Source organism: Acyrthosiphon pisum, chromosome A3 (genome assembly GCF_005508785.2).
Source record: "Acyrthosiphon pisum isolate AL4f chromosome A3, pea_aphid_22Mar2018_4r6ur, whole genome shotgun sequence".
NCBI classification, from domain to species: domain Eukaryota; kingdom Metazoa; phylum Arthropoda; class Insecta; order Hemiptera; family Aphididae; genus Acyrthosiphon; species Acyrthosiphon pisum.
The window spans coordinates 32,148,768-32,172,290 of record NC_042496.1 but is presented as its reverse complement, the minus strand read 5'-3'; the positions used below and the strand labels follow the sequence as shown (position 1 = coordinate 32,172,290).

Sequence of the window (23,523 nt, the reverse complement as noted above, 5' to 3'; positions counted from 1 at the left end):
TACTCGAATTGCTACAGTGCTAGTGATTATGGATCTCATATCAACCCTACCATCGATCCATTCACGAGGATTGAGGTCTGAACAGCGACTCTCAGATGTTTCTGACAACCGTTTTGCATAAAGATCTTATTTTCTATCTTTTCCAAATTATTGCCAATTTTTCTTTAACCTTTGGGTCCATGTCTATGATTTTTATATGATAAATCATGTGAATGTATCATCACACGCATTGCTTACCGATGGTCGACGGATCGAGTTTGATCGGGAAAAAGTTTATGAAGTTGATAACTAAAGTCTAAAAGTTTTTGCGATACGTTGAACTCTAATCCAAACGAACTCGGACGTAATTTGTCTGAATTAAAAGAACAGTTTAAACTTTTGAAAATTTAATTTGGAATAAAATCCTTTTTGTCAATAACAAATTTAAAGTATTTAACAAATCTGTAATTACATAGTATGAAGTTAAAAATAATTAGAAGGAGAACAATAATTATAAATTAAAAATATAATAATATTATGTATAGATGCGGTTAAATTTAAATTTATCACTATAATACTTAGTGTTCGTCGTTATTGCGCGTCTAAATTCGAATCTCCTGTCATTTTCGCTATGTAATTTTGACAATGGTTTTGCTTGGAGTTTTCAAGTCATCATTCCGGACCTTGGTTATTTTCATCGAATTGTTCAAAGCCCTAACCAACCCTTAAGTTAAGTACTACATGTGGCCGGCACACTCAGAATTGATGTACACTAGTTTCGGTGTACGAAGAAAGCCTTACACCGTCGCTTGCGGAAAACGTGTACATACATTAACGTACACAGCGTGGGCTTTAACAATTATTGTCTGACGGTAGATAAAATACAACGTTTGGTGGTGGAGGTGAAAGAATGGGGGGGGGGGCGGGTCGACTAGGCAGTGTAGAGAGGCAAAGGTCCTGGTACGAGAAAGGCACGGCATTTGTTTGAAATCCTTTTGCACACGCACGCACGCACACAGTTAAGGTAAGAGGTTTGGGGGAGGGGTGCGTCATTTATGTCTATTTGTTTTCTGGAGGACCGTTTGGACAAAATAATTATTACAGCCGAAACTGAAACGCGTGCCTTACTCGTGAATATTTTAATATTTTTACGATTATAACCATTGAAAACTGACTAAATAACAGTACGAACGCGAGATTGCATTTACATATTATAATAATAATAATAATCCGACATAAATATTCAACTCTGCAGCGCAGTGTTGTGCGTAATGTGCATATTATAAATGGTGTTTTGCCAAAAATAATATAACCGATTTATTAGGTATAATTATTACATAATATTAAAATAATTATCAATTCGATATTTTTTGTGAAGCTATTATTAATACGAACCATTTCTTGAAGATAGAAACAAAATGTTAAAATTTATTAAGTATTATTTATTTGGTGATTTAAGGAAATAATCTTAATTTATAATAATATTCAAAAGTATAAAAAAAAAAAAGGAAAAAGATAAGTACTAAAAATGTAATACAATACTGACGAATGTGTCGAGTCTTAAACTTTGGAAAATATATTATTCTAAATATTCCAACAGATTTATCGGTAGCTTTAGAAATTAATTTATAAAGACATACACAACTACACGCATAGATAAATATTTCAATCTGTAGAAATACAATAGGTTATAACAAATCTTACGATTATTAAAATGTTATAAGTCCCAATTAAAAAAAATCTAAAATTTAACTTAAGTTAATTTATCAAAAGATTAACTTCATGTTAAATGATTTACAAGCCAGAGTTAAAAATTAATGATTTCAACATAATGTAAAGAAGATAATTAATCAAACCGTTGATTGATTTTTAAATTATTGCTTCGTCTGAAAAATAATAAATTTTTTAAGGCCAAAATATTAAGTGTACATATATTGTTTTAGTCTTTAAATTATAACTAACATATATTTGTTCTTTCCGTGAAAAACATTTTTTTTTTTTTTTAAACGCAACTATTAATTTTCAAGTGTAATTATTTTCGAAATATATATGTATCACTCAAGACACTATAAAAACGGATTTGAAAGCTATTTAAAGTTATTCAAATTTTAAGCAAACGATTGTGTTTTGCAACGTCGAAATAATTATAATATATTATGGTCTTCTAGACGATGTCTGTTGGCTAGAATTCATTATTAAAGCGTTCCAAAAATTAGAAACTTAGGTATCATCTGAAAATGATTGAGAGATTGCATATTTTTTTTTTTTAATCGGCAATGAATATTGTGTATTACAGCTGTGGATGAACATTGGGTTATTAGCTTATTACAATGTGAAATGATTAAATTTTGCTCAACAATTAAGTACGAACACTTCAACCACGTGGACGGTAGATTGTAGATACCTATACTTATAAAATATAAATATGTATATTTATGATTTATATAAAGGGTTACTCTCCAAGCACGATCAAACTCTTTTCATCATTATAATTTATTAAGCTTTTGATTTTTAAATAATTATAGACCTTATTTTTTTCACTGCATTTGAGAAGTATCTACAAATACATAAAACGAATAATAAATTTAGTACTTTATAAAGTTGTAATATCTTAAACAATTTCTAACAAATATTTATATATTATTAACTCCAATTGATTGATTTAAATGTTAATAAATTTCAAATCATCATATTTTCCAAACGTTTAATAACCACGAAACTAATCGTTCAATTTTGGATTAAGATAAATAATATGGGCACAAAAATTTAAAAAAATACCATTTGCTTTACAATTAACAATTAAAAAACGAGGTTTTAAAAAAAAAAACATAAACCTATTAGGTAATTCGTTGGACAAGATATTGGATCATAAAACTATCTTATAAATTACAAGGCATTTGAAAAAAAAATTTAGCATGATAATAATTTAGACGTATATTACAGTGATTATTGATGTCGTCGTAGAAACTGTTAACACGGTAGTGTGCATAACAATAAAGTGTCATATAAATATTTAAGATTGACCCTATGTCAAAAAATGAGTTTTCCGAAAGGACACTTCTTATGAGCCAGAAAATATCAAAGTGTTTGAAAATATGCTTTTTGAGTATGGGTACTTAAGAATTCCAAAAACCAGAATTTTTATGAATGTGATATAGGATATTATAATGGGCGCCAGGACACTTGGAAAATTATTACTCTATGTATAAATATATTATAATATGTACGGAGCATTGTAATATCATCTTTCATTCGTTCAAAAAACTACACAACAAAGTTCAAGGGAATATAATATATCGTTGAGACAGCACGTCATAATAATAATATGCACATAAACTTCACTATAAGCTGTTATTATTTTAATGACTTTTGTTGAATTCAATTCACCACCACGTATCAGTATCTCGGCAAAAATCCCGGCATATTTTATTTTCATTTCGATTTGTCTTGACAAATTTCTAGATTTAAGATCGTCCGACAAATGATTAATGTGAGTTAATTTTGAAAAAATCTTTAATATTGACACTCACTGCGCCATATTATAATATATTACATTGATATACTATCTATGTGATTCACGATTTATGATTAGCATTAAGTCACTGTTCATCGTGTTATATTTTATGATTTTTTACTATACTGAACTTCCCATATATTTGTTCTAAAAATCGTTTTAGGAATAATAACATAGTGTCTGGTATATTATAAGCAACCAGTCCGCTTTAAATTTTTTTAAATAAAAATTGTTCTCTCTCTCTATACCATATGAAAACCATTTACTCGGTCAATTATTATTATTAAGCGACATTTCGCGTGACCAATTCACAAACTTATCGTGGCCTTTTGAAACCCTCGGCGAAATTAATTAATATTGACGAGAGATGTAGATAACAGTGCGCGCCGTGCACGAACGAAAAGAAAAAACCCGTTTCGACGGCGACGACATTTTTTTTCGTTATATTCGGGCAGTGGCGATAATGTCGTGATTCGCGAGCGTGACCGGAAGAGGATATCCGTTTCGACAATGGGTCGCCGCTCGCATTGTGTCCGGGAAATTAGGTCCGCGGAGTGCGAACGAATAGGGTCACCGGGGTGTGATTTAAGAATCGAATCTTTTCAAAATCGGCTCCTTTTTCCTTTTATTTTTTTGGCATCGTCACAAAGAGGTCCACTTGACAACGACAGCGACCGTGTTCACGAAAAAAAAATACATGTGTGCACAACTTTTGCACACACATGCGCACGCGCGTGAAATGTCCCATAGTCATCGCCCACGTCACCGACTAAGTTTGGAAACTTTTCAATTTGGTTAAGTGACTTGTGCCGAACCCTTTGGTGAAAACTTCGCTCCGTTATTCCATCACCTGTTCTGGCTCTGCCACCCTCCAACCTCTTTGGTACGGAAAACCCTCAACGCCACCATTCCCGCACACTATATTCACTGTTTTCACTGACAATGTTGGGAGCTCCCGTGGAGATGTCAATGTCAACAACAGTTGCCAATAACTGCTGTTTTTTAACCACACAAAGGCCAGTATTGGTCCTATGACACGATATTGGGTATGCTGCAGTATCAAAGAGATAATGTATTGTTGTAATGAGTACGATAATATAATATGGCAATATTCATGTTTAGCCAGAAAAGTCTGAAATTTTCAAAAATTTCCAACTCGATTATCGTCGAATAAATCTAAATATTTTGTATATTTTTTTTTTGTCAGTGCATTATACAGTTTTAAAAACAGGAAAATTACAAAATAAAAAATGTAATTTATGAACAAAAATGTCATGTGAATGGTGGCCATTTAAATATTGATCGGGGTTTGTATTCAAAACTTTATCCCGAAAATAATCTCACGATGACAGACCCGGCGACCAAACGGGCAACTATAACTACGCAACGAGATTCTATAAATGAAAACTAACATCTGTAACTAATCTAAACGTCAATCTTATCCTAACTGTATCTCAATTACCGGCCAAATATATCGTGCAGTGTTCGCGAAAAGTGTGTACACTCCATAACTCAGTTACCCATATACATTACTATCAGTTACATATTTTAGAATATACTGTCTGCAGGAGATAGTTGATATTTATCCAATATTCTAGTTTCATTTCTTTTAAACATAATTTTAAAAAACATTTATAGGATACTTAGCAATATTATGCGTAATCCAATTATACACAGTGTATCACCCTGTTTTTTCGGACATCCGCGGATTTATCGACTGATTCAAAACATTATAGTCTTTAGCACCCTATGTTCTTTCCAATCCACACACCTCCCTGGCCAACCCTGTAATGTCGTGCTGCCAAAAATAGGCAAATTGTCTTTTATTGTACAACAAACACTTATATGAAATCTAAATCATTTTTATTGTGGACGAGATTTTCAAAAACGGAGTGAAATTTATTTTGTTTTTTTATTGGACGAGACGATATAAACACCATTGTCTTACTGGATGATAAAACAGAGAAAAGTTAATAGGTATACGGTGGTTACAGGACGTACTGCGTGCATAATAATATTTTTGTAATACGTAATGTTTGTTATGTACGCCATGAACACGCGAATGTAAAAAAAATTAATGTTATTTGTCTTTCGTCGTCCTTATACTATATATTCAAGAAATAAAACGATAAAAGAAAAAACTATATTTAAACCATCGCGTAGGTATTATGCTCGAAGTAATAGTTTTTGTTTTTTTTTTATTTTATTGGACTATTAGCGGATAAGAAACACGTACATAATAATGTACAATATATAATATTATTTCAAGGTAACACGAATTCCGACAACGATACACAGCGATAAGATGAAAAATGTTTATATTTTATATTATGTGATGATGATGACCTTGTTTCGGGGTTTTGGCAAGATATTAAATTTTCGTTGATTTACGGTTCATCAGTGTAGAAAGTCGGTCCCATTGGGACTTGGTATGAAAGTACATTTTTGTGTGGCAGACGTAACAATATTAGTTGTTAACGGAGTAGACATACATACATACTAAATTTATATAGCGTTTTCCAGAAAATTCTCCAACAGTTTGAAAAACACGAATACAGCTTGTTTATATTATAGTGTAATATACTCGTGTATATATATATATGTATTTAAAATGGTGGAAAAAAAATAAATCTCACTGACTGTGAGAAAATCGCTGCAGATGGTATTAAAATGTATTTGTGTATTTCATAGTTATATTATATAGAATAGTCTAAAGAAACTGTAGCAATGTCGTCAGTGTTGGAACGATGAATTCCGACTTTATTACGAAACTCGTTGTCGCTCTTATTTTTGATAGTAATAATACAATATTAATACTGTTTCCGATTGCGATGCGACCGCCGCACAATATCTAAAATCATTTTTATAAATGATTCGTCGACAGCAGTGATTTTCACGTGATATTCTTTTACACACGAGCACATATTATAATATCATATTGATATGTTTACCGGGAAGAATGTGCGATAGTCCGTGTTCGAAATTCACACATCAGCACAGCGATCGTCGTATAATAATATTATAGATCAGACGCATCGAACTCGGTAAATCAACAACACAGAGACCGAGGCAAACGCTACTGCTGTGTACATGCGCATACAAAAAAAAATTTATACTTATGAATCGTCATACTTTATTCGCGGTTATGAATATCATTATGAGTCTCGATAAAAAACGATTGATGTCGCGTACGGTTCGAGTGCTTTTCAATAAAAAAAAAAATATGACGTCGGACGACCCGGCGAGGTACAGGGACAATACACATCGGATACTCAAAACTTCAAACACAATAATAATACTATATAATAAGATATTATTATCATCGATTCGTTTTGTTTCGTTGACATAATAGGTACTATTATCACAGCGAACGGCGTATTATATTTTCTCTGTTCGATTAACGTTTCAACGTAAAAATTTATAAATATAAAAAATAAATATTTATTAAAAAACGTATTCATTTTGTCAATCGATGACGATAATTATAGTATAATTAGGTTTAAATTTAATTTTTGTATGGATATTAGGAGAAAAAAAATGGCGATGACTTTATAAAAATGCGTAATCGTTGTTTCAAGAATATTATATTTTAAACTAATGGTTACAGAATATGATTATTGTATAATAATATTATACAAGGTGGTTCGGTTATGATTCAATCATGCTCCTGCCGTTTTTCCTTAAATAATGAACTTATTAACATATTGATTTTAGAAATTTATAAAATAATAAAATATGTACCTATTATTATCACGTATTATAATTATCTTAAATACATAGGTATATTGTTTGTATCATTAAATAAGTGTTTTGTTATGATTTGAACTTAGATGAAAATATACATGACAAAACAATTTTTAATGGGGAATATGGTAAAAAAAATGCATTTTATTTTTTTTAAATTATTTATTATAAGTTTTTTTTTTTTATTTTTTTTTACTGAGCTTAAGCCTGGAAACTTATGCCATTAGCTATTTTTGTTTTGTTTGTAGGTTTTTTTTTTGGCGGGGGGATGAACACCTGTGTGGATTATTAGTTTATAAAATGACAAATTATAAAAATAAAAATGTTATAATATTAGGTCCTAACTTATTTTAAGATTGCGTACTTGAATTACTCTGTATATTATAATATTATAATCAACGATTTATGTAAAGCGTCGTGAAACCCGTTAATATAATATTGTAGAGATGGAAATGTGACGGAATTAAAGATCTTCACATCCACTACCGTACGCGTAACGGATTCTATCACAATATCATACCTGTACCACGGTAAGAACCGTTGGCTCGCCCAAAATTTGATGGTTTATTTACGCGCATAAATTTGTATCGTTTATTGTGTGCCATTATAATATGCTCTGCGTTGAAAACGGTAATTGTGTACCGTTCCGATAATATAACGACATACATATACGAATAGTTGTTGTTATAGGTATTACACGACCAAACGAAGTACGTATTTCGAATCGAAGTTCAATAATATGCTATTGGTGGGGGAAAGAAACGGTCGTGTCGACCGACAAGCGCGCTGCGTGTAAACAGCGCCCGTGCGTTTTCGGTCATCGTGTACGCATTTGAATAATAATGCAATTTATTTTTATGTGTAAAACAATATGCGTGTATACGTTGTACCTATATACGTTATAGTTATGTTATTAATCAGCCTGGGTTCGTTTTCGCACGCCAAAAGTATAATATGGCACGGCATCGCAAAACAAACACCACGGCGATCACGGACCACCGACAATAAACGCGCGTTTCACGTATCGTAAAACGTCGATGCTCGAAAACGTGCGTTTCGAAAATTCGTCGGCTAATCGACGTTATTCCGTTGTTTGGAAACAACGCTGTGTGTATAATTTTTTTTTTTTTTTTTATCTCTCCGGTCACCGATCGCGACGGTAATTAAAATCCGGTCGCAGTGGCCGTGATCGGTGTTATGGATGGATCTACGGCAATCGCGGAGACACGAGACATATACCACACGCGTTGTAATTATAAATATTGTTATGTTAGGTACCGTTTCGCGCCGGTTGCATCCGATCTAAATGCGTTACACGTCGGCGCAGACACTCACTGTTCTTTTTGTAGAGCAATATTTCGAACTGGTCGTTGTAGTGGCTCTCCAACACTTCGTCTATTCTGCATATCGTCTCCTTGTCCGTGAGATCGCCGTACATGAATGAGCATCGGCATGACTTTTGCATCACCTATGCACGTATGGCGACGGGGAACAAAACAAAAACCCAACACCAGTCGATCGGTTAGTATATTTGAAGGCAAAAAAAAAAAAAAAAAATCGATCATTAATCGACGTGGGTACGTCGTAATATAGTCGATACACAATGCACATCACTCCATTATATTATTATAATGTCATTAAATCGTCGCCGTTTGACGAGAGTGAGTTATCGTGTGTAGGCTAGCTGGTACCTATATTATACTCACCTCCGCCCGATTATATCCGGAAATCTTGCAGAACGACTCGTTGCAGTAGACGATCGGAAAGTCGACGATCTGAGCGTTGGCCAAAAGGAAACTGCTGTCTGCTGTGAGCAAAAACAAAACCATATTAAAAATCATATACATTTTAAGTTGATAATTTATGATACGATAAAATACTGTATTGTGTGTTTTGTTTTTGTTTTTTCAAACATTAAACCTTATCACTATACGAGTACATTTACATTTTATTCGGTCGTAAAAGTAAAATATCATAATAGGTTATGAAAATAATATATATTGTGATATTTGGACATTATTTTGCGCGAAAACTGCGGAGAAATCTGAAAGTACCTATACAACATTATAACGACGTATAATATACATTAATTAATTAATGCTGTAATTATTATACGCGTCGTACAGCGTGCATAATTAGATACCTAAGTACATTTTATGTTTTTTTTTCTTTTGGGGTATAACAAAAAATAAATTCTAAACGAATATTCATTTTAGTGATAGGTTTTAAAAAAAAGAAATTTCAACAAAAATGTGTACAATTACGGGAGTGTGTAAGTGCGCACAAAGTATAAAAGGGTTATGAAATGTATAAATCGTATACAAGCGAATTCCGCTGGAAATTTATAATTATGAATCTATAATAATATAATATTATAGTTATGAGACCAATTTACACCACATTGCTCCAAAAACTTTCTTAAGATGTTTTTAATATTATATAAATTCGTAATGCGTGCCAAACGACTAACAAGGCACGGTTTTCGAACAGAATTTTTACTTGAAAAACATACTAACTTTACTAGTGTGTAGCCGATAATAGTATTAACTTAGTAATAATATTTAATACGGTTTGAATTTTAATTTATTTGCAGATAAAAACACGTATTTTATTTTTAATATACTAAATATAAGCAAACAACGAGTAGATAACAAAATGTTTATTCTTGTAACTATTAATCTCTAACTGGTTCGGTTATTAGGTGTAAGAAGCACACACGAGTGCATTCCAAGTGGTGTTATTTTAATTTTGTAATACCTAATGAATTAATAACTAGACATTTGATACGCAATATTAGTTTGGAAACTCGAGTTGAATACACCCATATTATTAAACTGTTAAGTACAGATGTATTTATTTTATGTTGAAGTAAGTGCATTGTGTTGAGTTAAATATAAATGCATGATAGGTAATAGAGTATTTAATATTTGTTGTGATTATTAATGCAACAGTAGGCATAGTTAATATTATAACGCACGTGTTATAATATCAAACTGTTTTTGATATAATATATATATATAATATATATATTATATTTTTGATAGTTAAATATCCATTTAAAGTATTTTAGTTGATGGATAGTATTTAAATACAAAAATTCAAAGTTTTTTTAAAATATTATTCTATTTTAATTTGACTTAACGTAAACTTGTTTATTACTGTGACTAATAATTTTAAGAATATGTAGGTATATTGAACATAACCACATTGGTATAATAATATTGTAATGGTAATATTATGCGTTGCACATATTCTATTAAATTTAATATTATTAATATACTATGCACAGAATATCTAGGAATGGTGTTTAAAAATACTAATGCATTTAAACATATTATCTATTATGGTTGTCGTACAGAATATAACACTTTACATAGGTAAGCACAACAAGTCCAATAAACTATACTTGTCGTATGTTATAATATCTCGTGTGGTATTTTTTATATTTTGTACCATGCTTACGTGTACAAATGTTTCAACATCAGTGCAAAAAACACGCAAAAAATGTATCACACAATATTTGTAGGTATATCGTTGGTATACATTTAATTTTTCCAACAATATTATGTGGACTGATTGGGCATGAAAACCACTCACCACTACATACTAATTGGTTCAATAAATAGTTATTGGTCCAATAAGTTGAGTTATTGAATCGATAAAAATTAAAATACGTTGCACAAAGTTATTGAACCAATAAGTTATCGACCATTAGTCACTATTGATCCATAAATTTATAGGCCCGATTTTGGTCCAATAAGTTTTATTGGTTCAATAAAATAGAATTAATGAAACCTTATCAACATATCTTCTGTTATCAACATCTTTGTATTATCACAGAACAATATTATCAAAATATTAATGAACCATAACCTTAAATAATTGAACCACTCTGAACCATTATGGTATGTGGCTCAAAATATAATAATATAAGAAATTATTTGTGCAACAATTTTTAATATTTATCTATCAATAAAATATTTTATCAAACCGATGAAACCTATAGAGCCAATAAGTTATAGGATCAATAAATTTTTTTTTGTGCAACCGGCCCTAAATCTTATTTCTGGGTTTAATAAGATTCGACACCGACTAAATATTCCCAACCCAAATAAAATAAATATTCCTTCATTTACAGCAGGGATGCCCAACCTTTTGTAACACTTTTGCCACATCATATGAGTAGAAGTCGTTGTGGGCTACATACTCTTTAATAATAATACATTCAAATTGAATGATTAAATTATATTCTATTATACATTAAAACAACAATACATTTTTTTATAATGTTACTATAGCGAATAATAAGCAGAAATATTTTTGGTCGATAACGGAATATTGGTATCGGAGCCAATAAAAATAAAACACTAACAAAGTTTATCTTTCTTTGATGTTTAATATTTTGTAGTTTTATATTATTAAAATAATTTTTTTCTCGTAATATTAATATATCATATACAATTATTAATTAATGGTTTTTAAATTGAAGTGAAGACCGCACAAAAAACTACCGCGAGCCGCATGCGGCCCACGTTGAACGCCCCGATTTACAGCATAGCTGTGACTGAAGTATAGAAATTTCCTTTACTACAGACCGATATAAATATTAGTATTTTATAGGGATTGGATACAAATTGTTCTTAAAGAATTCAATATGAGCAATTTTCGAAGTTTGTTCGTGCGTATCGTGTGAACGTGCGAGTAGTTATGTGGCACGCACACGCACTAATCTGTTCTCACTAAAAATCGTGAACTTTGGTCCAACTTAGCAAATAAACTATAGTGATGCGATAAGAAATCTATAAACATAATATTTCCATTTTATATGGAGTAAACTCGAGATCGGTCATTCCGAGTTTTAAGTTTTTTTTCTGTTTCGTATACATAACACTGGATACATTCATATAATTTAAACATTTATAAATTAAAAATAAATACAATTTAAGGAAAAAATATAGCCATCATTTAATAAAAATATACTTTATAGGTGCTTTATAGGACAAAAACATGTTGTAACGAAAAAAGATTGCCCCTTATGATTTCGAATTTTAATAAAATTTGTATCAGTCTTGTCGACTGCAACGGTAACCATTGAAAACGCGATCCTATTTTGAAACTCGATATTACTGATTTACGTCATAATATATTATAGGAGACGGTCAAGATCAATGGCATCTGAAAACGCACAAGGGAAAATAATACGGTTAGAGTTATATTCGTTTATGCGGGATCACGACTGACTACAGTATAGGTATAATTATTTCGGAATGGAAATAATGAAGCACGTCTTGTAATAATAATATGAAACTATGGTGCCCAGATGTAGCTGTGTTCACGTTGAGCCAAGCGCCACATGTATTAATAATATGATAATCTCTTCTGGAGTGGCTTACGAGCGCGTCGTCGAGGAGTATTTGTTTTCATTACTATATATGTGTATATGCGCTGCTCTTGTCACCGATCGATGGACCGAAAGAACAACAAGGCGGAGTGCGAGAGTGTATTGGACATACAAATAAACGCGTAATTGGGGTCAACAGTGGAATGTTATCTCAACAAACGGCGCCGCCCGATAACAGTAAGTATACATATGAACGATACTATCGTTGGTGAGCGAGATGATTTCAGTGCGGGGGGGGGGGCAAAGGCGACGGATGGTCGGCGTCTCGATCTCGGGCCTATCTCCATCCCGATGCAAGTTGCGCGTAGAAACCATTGGTCGTGATCGTGAGCGATGTTAGCCAGGGTCGTGGGGTGGGGGGTGGTTGAATTTCGGCTAAAAATCGAAATCACCGTCTCCGGTCGGGTGTTTTACGCCCCACCGTAGTGGAACGTTAAATGTTCGTGCTACATCGGGCGGTCGCGAGTCGCGACTATTCCGGGGTCCGGGATACGAGGCGACAGACTTTGGGCGTACCCCGTATACAACCAGTGTAGGCGGGTGTCAGTGTTGGTGAGGGGAGGCTTGCGCTAGCGATCCGGGTGCGACGGGTGGTGGCGGAGAACTCGGGGGTGGAGGCGTGTGTACGGTCCGTGACGTCGTATAGAATCCGAATGACGTCACACGGAGGCACGCGCGTGGGTCAATAACCGTCGTCGTGGACCGCCGCCGCCGCCGCCACGCCACCATACACCGGTGAGCGAGCGCCGCTCGTATACAAAGGTCACGGCAGTGGCGCGACCTCCGGGAAACGAAACGAAAGAACGAGAAAATTGAAGAGAAAAAAAAATATAATCGTAGAAAAACGTTTTGGACGGAACGAGATAAATAAAAAAAATTCCGTCTCCGCGCGGAAAGCACGTGAACGGTACCCGCAAAGGACCCGCATATATATTATGTACGCGCGCGAAAAATTCCGGTGCGTGTGCGCGCACTCTGCGGAACGGATTAAACGACTTTACGGAAACTCTCTCACCGCCCGGCCGAGTGTTGCCTCCCCTTACCATCGCACCAACCCCCTCCAAGTGTAACGGGCGCTATTGATCTGCGTGAGACTCGCTCGCCCCACCGCCGCGTCGACCACCTACACCCCCTCCCCGACCGAATACTCGCCCACCGCCACTACCGCCACCCCATATATATATCGCCCCTTAACGTCCTGCCACCACTTAATAGGTTGTTTCAAACGAACGGCGGCGTGGAGACGATACGGCCGCGGCGGCAGTAAGTGACAGTGCGTGCGTGTTCATATATGTAAATAAATTGCCCGCCGATCAATTTTCACGCGAAACGCATGAATGGCAAAGCCCCTCCGGCGTCACATGATAATAATAATAATAATAATATATAGTTTTTTGGTCAGGATTTTTTTAAATATTCATTTTTGTTTTCTTCGACCTCCGTGTCGACTGTCGAGTGCCGTGGTGAGATATCGTACGATCGCGATCTATATAATATACCGACTGCATAATATCGTAATATTATCGTCGGCACTATACCGCCGTCAAATCCAACGGATCGCGCATTTATTATGCATAGGGTTTTCGAGTATTCGCGACACAGGTGGCCGTCGAAGAGACCGCGTAGGTGCATGATAATATATTATTATTATGAGCGGACGACGCCGATCCATATTGTATGACGCGTATTTCATCGTGATGTGCAGCTGCGGTATGATACTCGTGACCGGGTTTAGCTATGGGGTGAAAAAAACGTTTGGAATAAACGCGGTTCATGCATAGTACGCAGCCATGTCCCAACCAAAAAGCCAAATAAGACATAAACGAATCGTTTTACTTTTTTCAAATTTAATCGGTCGAATGTCGTAATAATAATAATAATATGATGGTTGAGTCTGCACAATTCTGGCGGGAAAAAAAATTCTTAACAACCGTAATATAATGTTGCCTCATTGATCATTCATTATTATTTTATGCTTTTAATCTTTAAATGACGTCTTGGATTCGTTTGATTTTAACATGATAAGAATGTTACTGGAAAATCTTCATAATAATTTTTGACCCCGCGAATTACGAAACAAACAAGCGCGGTATTGTCATTTTAAAATGGACAGAAATCATATTGTATGACGCGTATATCATCGTGATGTGCAGCTGTGGTATGCTCGTGCCCGGGTTTAGCTATGGGGTGGAAAAACGTTTGGAATAAACCTGGTTCATACATAATACGCTATGTCCCAACCAAAAAGCCAAATAAGACATTATTGAATCGTTTTATTTTTTTTTTCAGATTCAAACGGTCGAATGTCATATTATTATGATTGTATATAGTCTGCACAATTCTGGCGTGAAAAAAATTCTTAACAACCGAAAGGTATTGTCCTATTGATCATCCATTATTATTATGATTATAATCGTTAAACGACTTCGTTTGATATTAAAATGATTTTTTCACAAGAATATTATTAGAAAATCTTCATAATAATCTTTAACCCCGCAATAAACAAGCGTGGTATTGACGTTTTAAAAAGCACAGAAACAATTAAAATACACGATATTATCGATAAATATATCTACATATTATTTTATAATGACGTCAATTTAAAAAAAATATATAAAATTTGCCGTTATTATTGCTGTGCAGTCCATTTGATTTTTTATTGCATCCGCTTCATAGTAAAATGTCGAGTAAATCAGTAATGATATAATAATAATTATTATTTTTTGTCGTTATCATCGAATTGTGACTCACCAATAATATTATAAGTATTCTGCAGCAGTTAATAATATTCGTAAAATAATATGTTATCCCTTAGAAAGCGAACAATTCATTGTACTCGTTATGTGATCGTTACCCAGTGGCCCGCGAATACACAATACAGATAATAATATTATGTACATTATAGAGTCGGACGGAAATTTTTCTTTTCGCTAATCGGAAAACAATTGTGGCGTTTTCGTAAACGACAACAATACCGCGTATTATTTACTTTAATGTAATCGGTCGCGGGCCCATTGTGATGAGTTCCGTTTGTCGACGAGTCTGTTTGTTTGACTTTTTATTAATACGCCAGTTGTTAGTACATATAATTTATTATAACCACGGCAATGAATTATTCAAACTTATACCAAATATTTATTCAACGGCGAAATATGTACACAAGCGTGTTAATTATATTTTGCACAAGTGTTTCTATTATGTCTGCAATATAACGATATTATATAGTATTGTATCGAAAATGGAAATTTGAACCGCGTTCACTTTACGCAGAAGAGTGAACGGCGTTCGATTAAAAATTCATTAATTTTCACTTACAAATTGTTAACGAATTTCTAATGTTTAATGAACATATTATTTTGAAAACGTTTTTGACGTCAGTAAATTTTACGTGCTTGAAGACTCACAATATAGTCACCATTACACTTTCTTTGAAATAAAAATATATTTCTCGTTCACAAAATATAATATTATCATAACCAATTTTGTTCTATACCTAGTCAATTTTGTGCTGGAATTACGTACTGACGAATTATTATAATAACGAATATGGCAATCGAGCAGTTTTGTTTTTGATCAACAATTTTCTGTACGGCGTTCTAAATTAATACCGAATTCGGGATGTCTCGATGAGCAATCCGTATATGGTGTTTTGATGACACCGAGAAATAATAAAAACACCAAAAATAAGAACTGACGAAAATTTAAAATCTACTTCTAAAATCTGTCCATTTCATCGGGGCTATAGTAGTAGTTGTTTTGGACTGCAATTCGTCCGAATGATTTACGAGCACTAGTGTAGTCTCCTGAATTATTTTTCATTTAGCGGCATCTCTCTAGGCACATATTAAAGCTACAACTTTTTTTTCCAATGGGCCGTTTTTCCAGTGACAAACTCGAACAACAATTGTTATTTTCCAAGTACCGTGTGGACGGTAAGTATATCGGTCGTTATCCTGCAGTCACAATCCTCCGACACTTAAGTGGATTAATCAATTCCAGGTGGGTAACAGGAGACGCTCGTCAACTTTTTTTCCTTTTCTGTAGTATTAGAAAGCCTAACTCACACTTCGCAGTCATTCTCAACAAAATATTGCTTCTCACAGAGAACAAACGCCTTTTCGTAATGTCATCCACTGAGAATTTGTTGCGTAAAATAATTTTTACAACATGTAGCGAAGATCGACGAAGTCAAGTCATTCTAAATGCGATCCGTATGTTTATTTTGTTTGAAAAACGTTCGTATTGAGCTGTCACAAATATAGTATTATTACATAATATAACAGACGCCCAGTTGAATAGATGTATTATTTTTATAGTCAAAGAAGCAATATTTACCTAAGACAATGATTTGTATACAAATGTTATAATGAAATTCTATACTATGATGGTGATTTCCGCACGCATACGAAATCGATCCTTCATTTATTTACTTCGGCGACAGTGACGGCCTAGGCATATAATGTGCTCTGCGTATTTATTATTATTATTATTATTATTATTATTATCATACTCCTACATTGTGTGCTTGCAGGCGTGGGTAGTAAATTGAGCGGATATCATTTCCATAGTCCGTCGCGATCAATCATTCTTGTAACTATTTTATAGTCAGCTACCACCGCCGTCCAGCTGTCCAACCGATGAGGTTGTTTCGCTATTGTGCAGGACCCGCGAATGCGATTGCTGCACACGTGCTGACATCCGGTGATTTGTAATAACAATATTATTATTATGTTCACGCCGCGGGTGTATATATTATAATATATAGAAACCGAACACAGGTTTATCGGACCTAATCTCGGTTAGTACGACAACACCGGTAAGCACGACTGCAATTTATGACCAATAATGTACTTGGGACAAGGTGACGGTTTTGCGTATGTTATACATACTACTATTATGGTTATACCGATATTCCCTAAACCGATACACGATTGACCAAGTAATGGATTAATATCTGTATGATAGAAAAAAAAAAACCAAGAAAATGATTTTTGCAACATTCTGAATTTATTAACAGAATATATGTAACGAATAAAATATATTACAATTTACTTAGTTTATTCTTTTGTTATTATTATTATGTATAATGCAATATGAATGCAATATTTTTAAGACATTTTATCGAAGTGTACCCAAAGGTAAATTTGAAAGTATTTCAATAGTCAAGTTATATTATTATATAGTACCTATATAATAATATATTACGGCTTTTCGAAATCGTACGTGTGGATTTCAGTTTAACGTATATTTCAATATACCACCCCTTACAAGTGCACATTTCATTGTAAAAACGTCAAAAAATAAATAATTAAATTTTCATAATATTCAAAATTGCATACAACCAAAGTTTGAATGGTTTTAAAAACGATTTGCCAACGCACAAATTATATTGTGTCTATATAGGTATATTATTACAGAATTACCTATCACTGAAATAAAATCCAAGATTTGTAACACGGCGCATTATGTAGGCAATTCGGGTGCGCGTACGCGTCGGGTTATACTCGCGGGTCGCCACAAACACCATCATAATATTACGCCAGTAAATCGCACATTATTATTATTGTTATTATTATTATTTAACCCGTGACCGCGTAACTGTGCCAAGACCGGCCAAGAGCTCTTATATGCAAATACTGTCACGAACGTCGTGAAACCGTTCTCGGCCAAATTCCGCAGATTTTACATTGCTGTCCTATTCGAAAATGATCATACTATATTATTATACTTCCATCGTATTGTGTTGTACCACCGCGGTGTTAGTATTATTATTATTTTCAGAGAGTTTTCCGTTTCATCGCAGTAACGTCGTATGTCACTATATTATTATTTATTATATTATTAGTATAACGATAGGTTCTAGCAGGACTCTATAAAGACGGGTCAGCGTCCAGACTCCGGAAACCAAACCGTTTTATCATCGTTATTACTGCCACATAATATATTTTTTTTATTTATCAAACGATGATATTATAGTTGACATATTATGTGAAACAAAAATAATGCTAATGTGCATATTATTCCAATGGGAACATTTTTGAAAAACAATTATATTACTGATAATAACTCGATTAATGGACAATAATTAAGGTACTTAGGTTTATAACAAAAATAGTTTTGAAAATAAACTTGAAAATATCGTAGTACGTCTGTAAAAAATCAAATTTGATATAAAAAAATTTAAACAACAATTCCTACCTAAGTAAGTCTGTATTTAGTAAACCTTAATAATAATAATAATAATAAATAATAACGATAATAATAAAAACAATTTAAAAAATATGTTAATTTAAAATCTTAATATGTTTAACTTGAAGATTAAAAATATTATTCATTGTAATAGTTATTGAGTAATACACGTATGATGTTCGGATATTTGGATTTCATGTTGAATTAAATATTTCGATACAAATAACGTCAACTAGCACCAGGCGTCTATTTAAATAGACAATTATTTTTGTACGGTAAAAAAATTGTCCACTGTATCTATATGTATAGTAATCCACGCAAAACAACCAGATATTATTTCTCAGAAATCATTGAAGTTTTATTCATGAGTGATATCCGTATAATCCCAATATTTTAAATATAAGCGCATTGCCCTGTAGTTACGTATGATATCATATCAATTTCCATTAGATTATTTTAATTTAAGCAATAATAATTTATAAATGAGACGATCTTCCAGGGTTGGGGTGGATTAGAAACATTGGCTGTAGCTATCACGTGAAGATGACCATATGTCTATTAAATAATAGTTTACGGTTGATGTGTAATACAAGTGTTCTATATATAGTCTAATACTGGGCAATGCGATTATGCAGCTCTCTGACATTCTATAATGTTTGCTCTGTAACGTCCCAATCGTAGATTTAAATACCTGCAGGCTTAGTAATCGAAAATATTATGTAAGATTTGTATCATAAATTGCTTGATTTTTACGTTTGTGACCTTTCAAGATTTGTGTTACAGCTTAAGTCCATCCGGCCGATATAATTTACTATGAGCGAAGACATCGATGCCATAGTGCGATCGTAAAACGACTATTTCGCCCGATATAATGACATCGAGATATTCTTAAACGACTTAAAATAATGCGTGTTTTATGTTAAATGAATATCACATAAACTATTTTTATTCGCATCGTATGCATTGTATAATATTATGTTATATGCGAATGCGAGTGCAAAACTATAATATAGTTCGAACTCGTGCGCCAGACGAAACTTTTCGGCCGGAACACTACGATTTTCTTTTTTTGTTGTTGTTGCTTTGGTTGTTGATATTCGTACCCACATATATTTTTGTACATATTTGTTTTTCCCTTTGTCTCTGATAATCTGTTCGATGTATGACGTCAAAATTCGAACGACTTTAAATCGAAAACGAACAGATTACACGTGTCCCGAGATAATATCTTACATCATAATATATTACTCGTATTATAATGATTTTTACTCATTAGTACTATGTCTTTAATAATTACTACTGCACTACGTCATTCTTCAGATTTCGTTCTGCTATTGTTTTCTTTTTTTTTATATGATATCTGCAGTGGATCCATTCGCGGATATATGCGGGAACTATGTGGGCTAAATCTCCCCTTTAAGCCTACTTATGTACATAAAATATATCAGAAATTACCTTAATTTTTAGTTGATTAACTATAGTAGAGTGGTTAGACGGCCATCAATTTATACTTAAAACATGTTATTATATTATATTTTTTTATTGACATATTTTAGGAGTGATTGATAATCGAACATTTTTTCATCTAGCCCCCACTTTTTTTAATTTCTGAATCCACGCCTGAATGGATTTATATGAAATGCTCAGAAAATACGTTTAGTTATATGCATATTATTATGTATTGTGGGATCAACATACTATCAATAGCTAATAGTTATCTTGTAGAGCAGAGTATGTACAGCGTAAATTTGATATATATGTTAGCTGTAAACCGTCTTTTTCTAAGTATATATTATATAATATATATCACTTGCTTCATGATTATTCACCTGCTCGTATGTCTCTTAAATTGTCATCTCTAGTTCACAGGAGAGTTCAAGCAAATTTGAATTTTTATACAAAGCTACTAACTATCAAGTACAATAGATTTTCTGTCTCTCATTTTCTGAATACGTTTTGAAATTTCAATTTTCAATTTTCATTTGTATTCACGGATGACGTATTTTCTCTTCCTATGATATTAATGAACTCCTAGACTCTAAACTATAAGGATTACGCGGATGAATACCGTACAATTATCTTTCTGTTATTCTTAGTATTGTATCACTACTTAGTTATATAGTAATTTTTTTTGTTTTCGATTTCTTTCTTTGTATTATTTTAAGATAGGTGCATTTGTTTATAATATAATTGTAATTGTTCACCATTGGATTATCTGTCGGTATATTTAATAATAAATAAATACCTATTCATTAAATAATAAATTGGAAACGGAACCGAACCGGACAAAACAATAAGTATCGATTATTTCAAACAGAGGTATTTTCAATTCTTATGGAAGGTTCATTAAATCTTTTTTGATAAATCCCGAGATACATAAAACGTTTGTTCTCTCACTTTGCGTTCTACCATCATATTACTGCGTTGCATTTATATTAGTTACTATACATATTTCATTATAGTGTGCCTCAACTAATAAATATTTTATAGATGCGGAATAACTATTTTATGAATTGACATTTAAGGATATAGAATATAATAATATTATATATTATAATATAAGTAGTTAGAACATATAAATCCTGGCCTAAATAATAAAAGTTTTATTTTTTCTTAGATAGCGATATATTATCATCTGAAATGTGGGTGATCGATAGGAAAATATATAGTAATATTATAGTTGATATAGATATAAAGTAACAAACAGCTCCGTCTCCCATCCATTGTTTGTTTATTCCCAAACAAAAAAGGTTTCACCCAAATTCACCCAATGTATCATTTTTAAATTTATATATTTTCTATTTTTAACGCTTAAATTAAAAAAAAAAAAGTTACACATTTTATAATATTAAATATTATATGATTATTTACTTATAGAATTAAAAATTTAAAAAAAACACCAATATATTTTTAACCATACCTCTTTTGAGACAGTCTTAAATTAAAACACAGGAGCCTTTTAAGAATTATCGCCGTTTTTATAAAATGGAGCTTAATCGAGAACATATTTTTATACCGAATGTTTCTAATTTATGACAAATGGTCTTATGATAAGGATATTATACAAATGTATTAAATTTATTCTAACATCATGAAGTTGTAAACCATATTATTATAATAAACTACATAGGTATTTTACAAATCGTATACCGTTCGTCATATTATATTATTACTTACATAAAATATGAAAAAATACCCATTGATATTGGGTTAGAGTCGTGAAATTAATGTAAAGTTATCTTGCTTGGTAAATAGTGTATATGAGGCAAAAAACCAAATAAATTTTAATAAACATCCGAATGCAACGAATTTCGAGCCGTACGTGTGACGTAAAATATAATATAGTATACATAATATTATTTTATATCATAATATGGGTTTAGAAGGCATATAATTGTATTATAATATATTAAATACAGCGAATTTCAAGCTTTTGTACACTTACACACGTAGTATACTGTAACGTATTCGAGTCGGTGGTTTTCATGAATTTATTATGTGCCACTGTATAGTTATGAACACTGCTGCGGTGCATCATATCACTAAATTATAAGTGGCTGTACTACACTCTTCGAGGCCGCGTCGCCTACAGTCTCCGGCGCATTGAATTATACGTCGAAACATGGGTTCACTTTAATGGTAAATTCGTATGATAAATTTTTATAACCCTGATAAAACACGACCGTAACTAGGTACTCGACAGATTTGGTCGTTTTTGAATTTCGCTCGTGTTTCGACGTAATATTATTGTCAGAAGTCTGTTTATTGCGACGACGCAAAAGTGCAAAACCAACACAGAACGTCTCGATAAATCATGTTCGGACGTAAAAAGAAAATAAATTGTGTTGTTGTTGAATATTATTTCTCGTGTAGTTTCCAAAGTTAGGTACACGCGGTCGCTAGATGTGGGATTAGTGCCACACATAATTTAGTATGCTTACATCAAATATCCTGAACGAGCTAATTTATGACGCTTTTCTCCCAGTCCATGTATAGTGCCAACTTCACCGCAGCTTCACGTTGAAGATCAGCGTTTCAGAAAACGGTCTTATTATAGCACATTGTTAAATGCTATATTTGCCCGGTTACCCCACGAGTGTATAAACTAAACCAAGTACTGCAACAATGCTCAAAGTTGCTGAAAATGGTCCTATAGTACTGCTTGGTTCTTGTTAGACATAATTAGAAAGTTGTCAGGATTTGTTATAGGTGCTATTTGCCTGGTTAAATCCATGTGGTGCCAATTCCAACGTAGCTTAGTGCAGCACACATTGCGCTACCTGTTGCGTTCACATTAATAATTATTATCATCACCACGTAAACCGTCAAAGTCGAATCGTTTTTAAGAATGAAAAAATGTAGTGCACACAATATTACAGCTTACATTTTTTAAAAGTTTCGAAGTCATAAATCTACATATCGGGCAACAAAAACACGTCTTACCCTCAAATATATAGATTTCTCACAAAACCACATGCATATTACATAATATAATTTTAGTCGTCGAAGTTTTTCTTTCGATTTCGAGTCGTGCTGCAAGATTGGTCAAACGCGTTTGCGATAAGCCATCGACTTTTACTCGCGGGACATCCGCCAAGGGTAGTTTTTCGTTTAATTCTATTTTTTTTTGCAATAGTACATTACCTATACTCTTATTTGCATTTCAAACACATTCGTTTTATTTTTTAATTTAATT

At 32.9% G+C, this 23,523-nt stretch overlaps 1 protein-coding gene across 10 annotated transcripts in view; it reads right to left on the bottom strand.

Moving 5' to 3' along the window:
• LOC100161839 (potassium voltage-gated channel protein eag) overlaps positions 1 to 23,523 on the bottom strand; it is a 255,330-nt gene that overhangs the window by 65,036 nt on the left and 166,771 nt on the right. For 6 of the 10 annotated variants that reach the window (XM_029491386.1, XM_029491391.1, XM_029491390.1 and 3 more), the window contains 2 exons: positions 8,944 to 9,044; positions 8,516 to 8,705 (listed from right to left, as the gene is read on the bottom strand). In XM_029491386.1, the coding sequence (XP_029347246.1) occupies positions 8,516 to 8,705; positions 8,944 to 9,044 (291 nt within the window). The remainder of the gene's footprint in view (positions 1 to 8,515; positions 8,706 to 8,943; positions 9,045 to 23,523) is intronic. The other 4 variants (XM_016803285.2, XM_016803286.2, XM_016803287.2 and 1 more) reach the window with 2 other exon arrangements.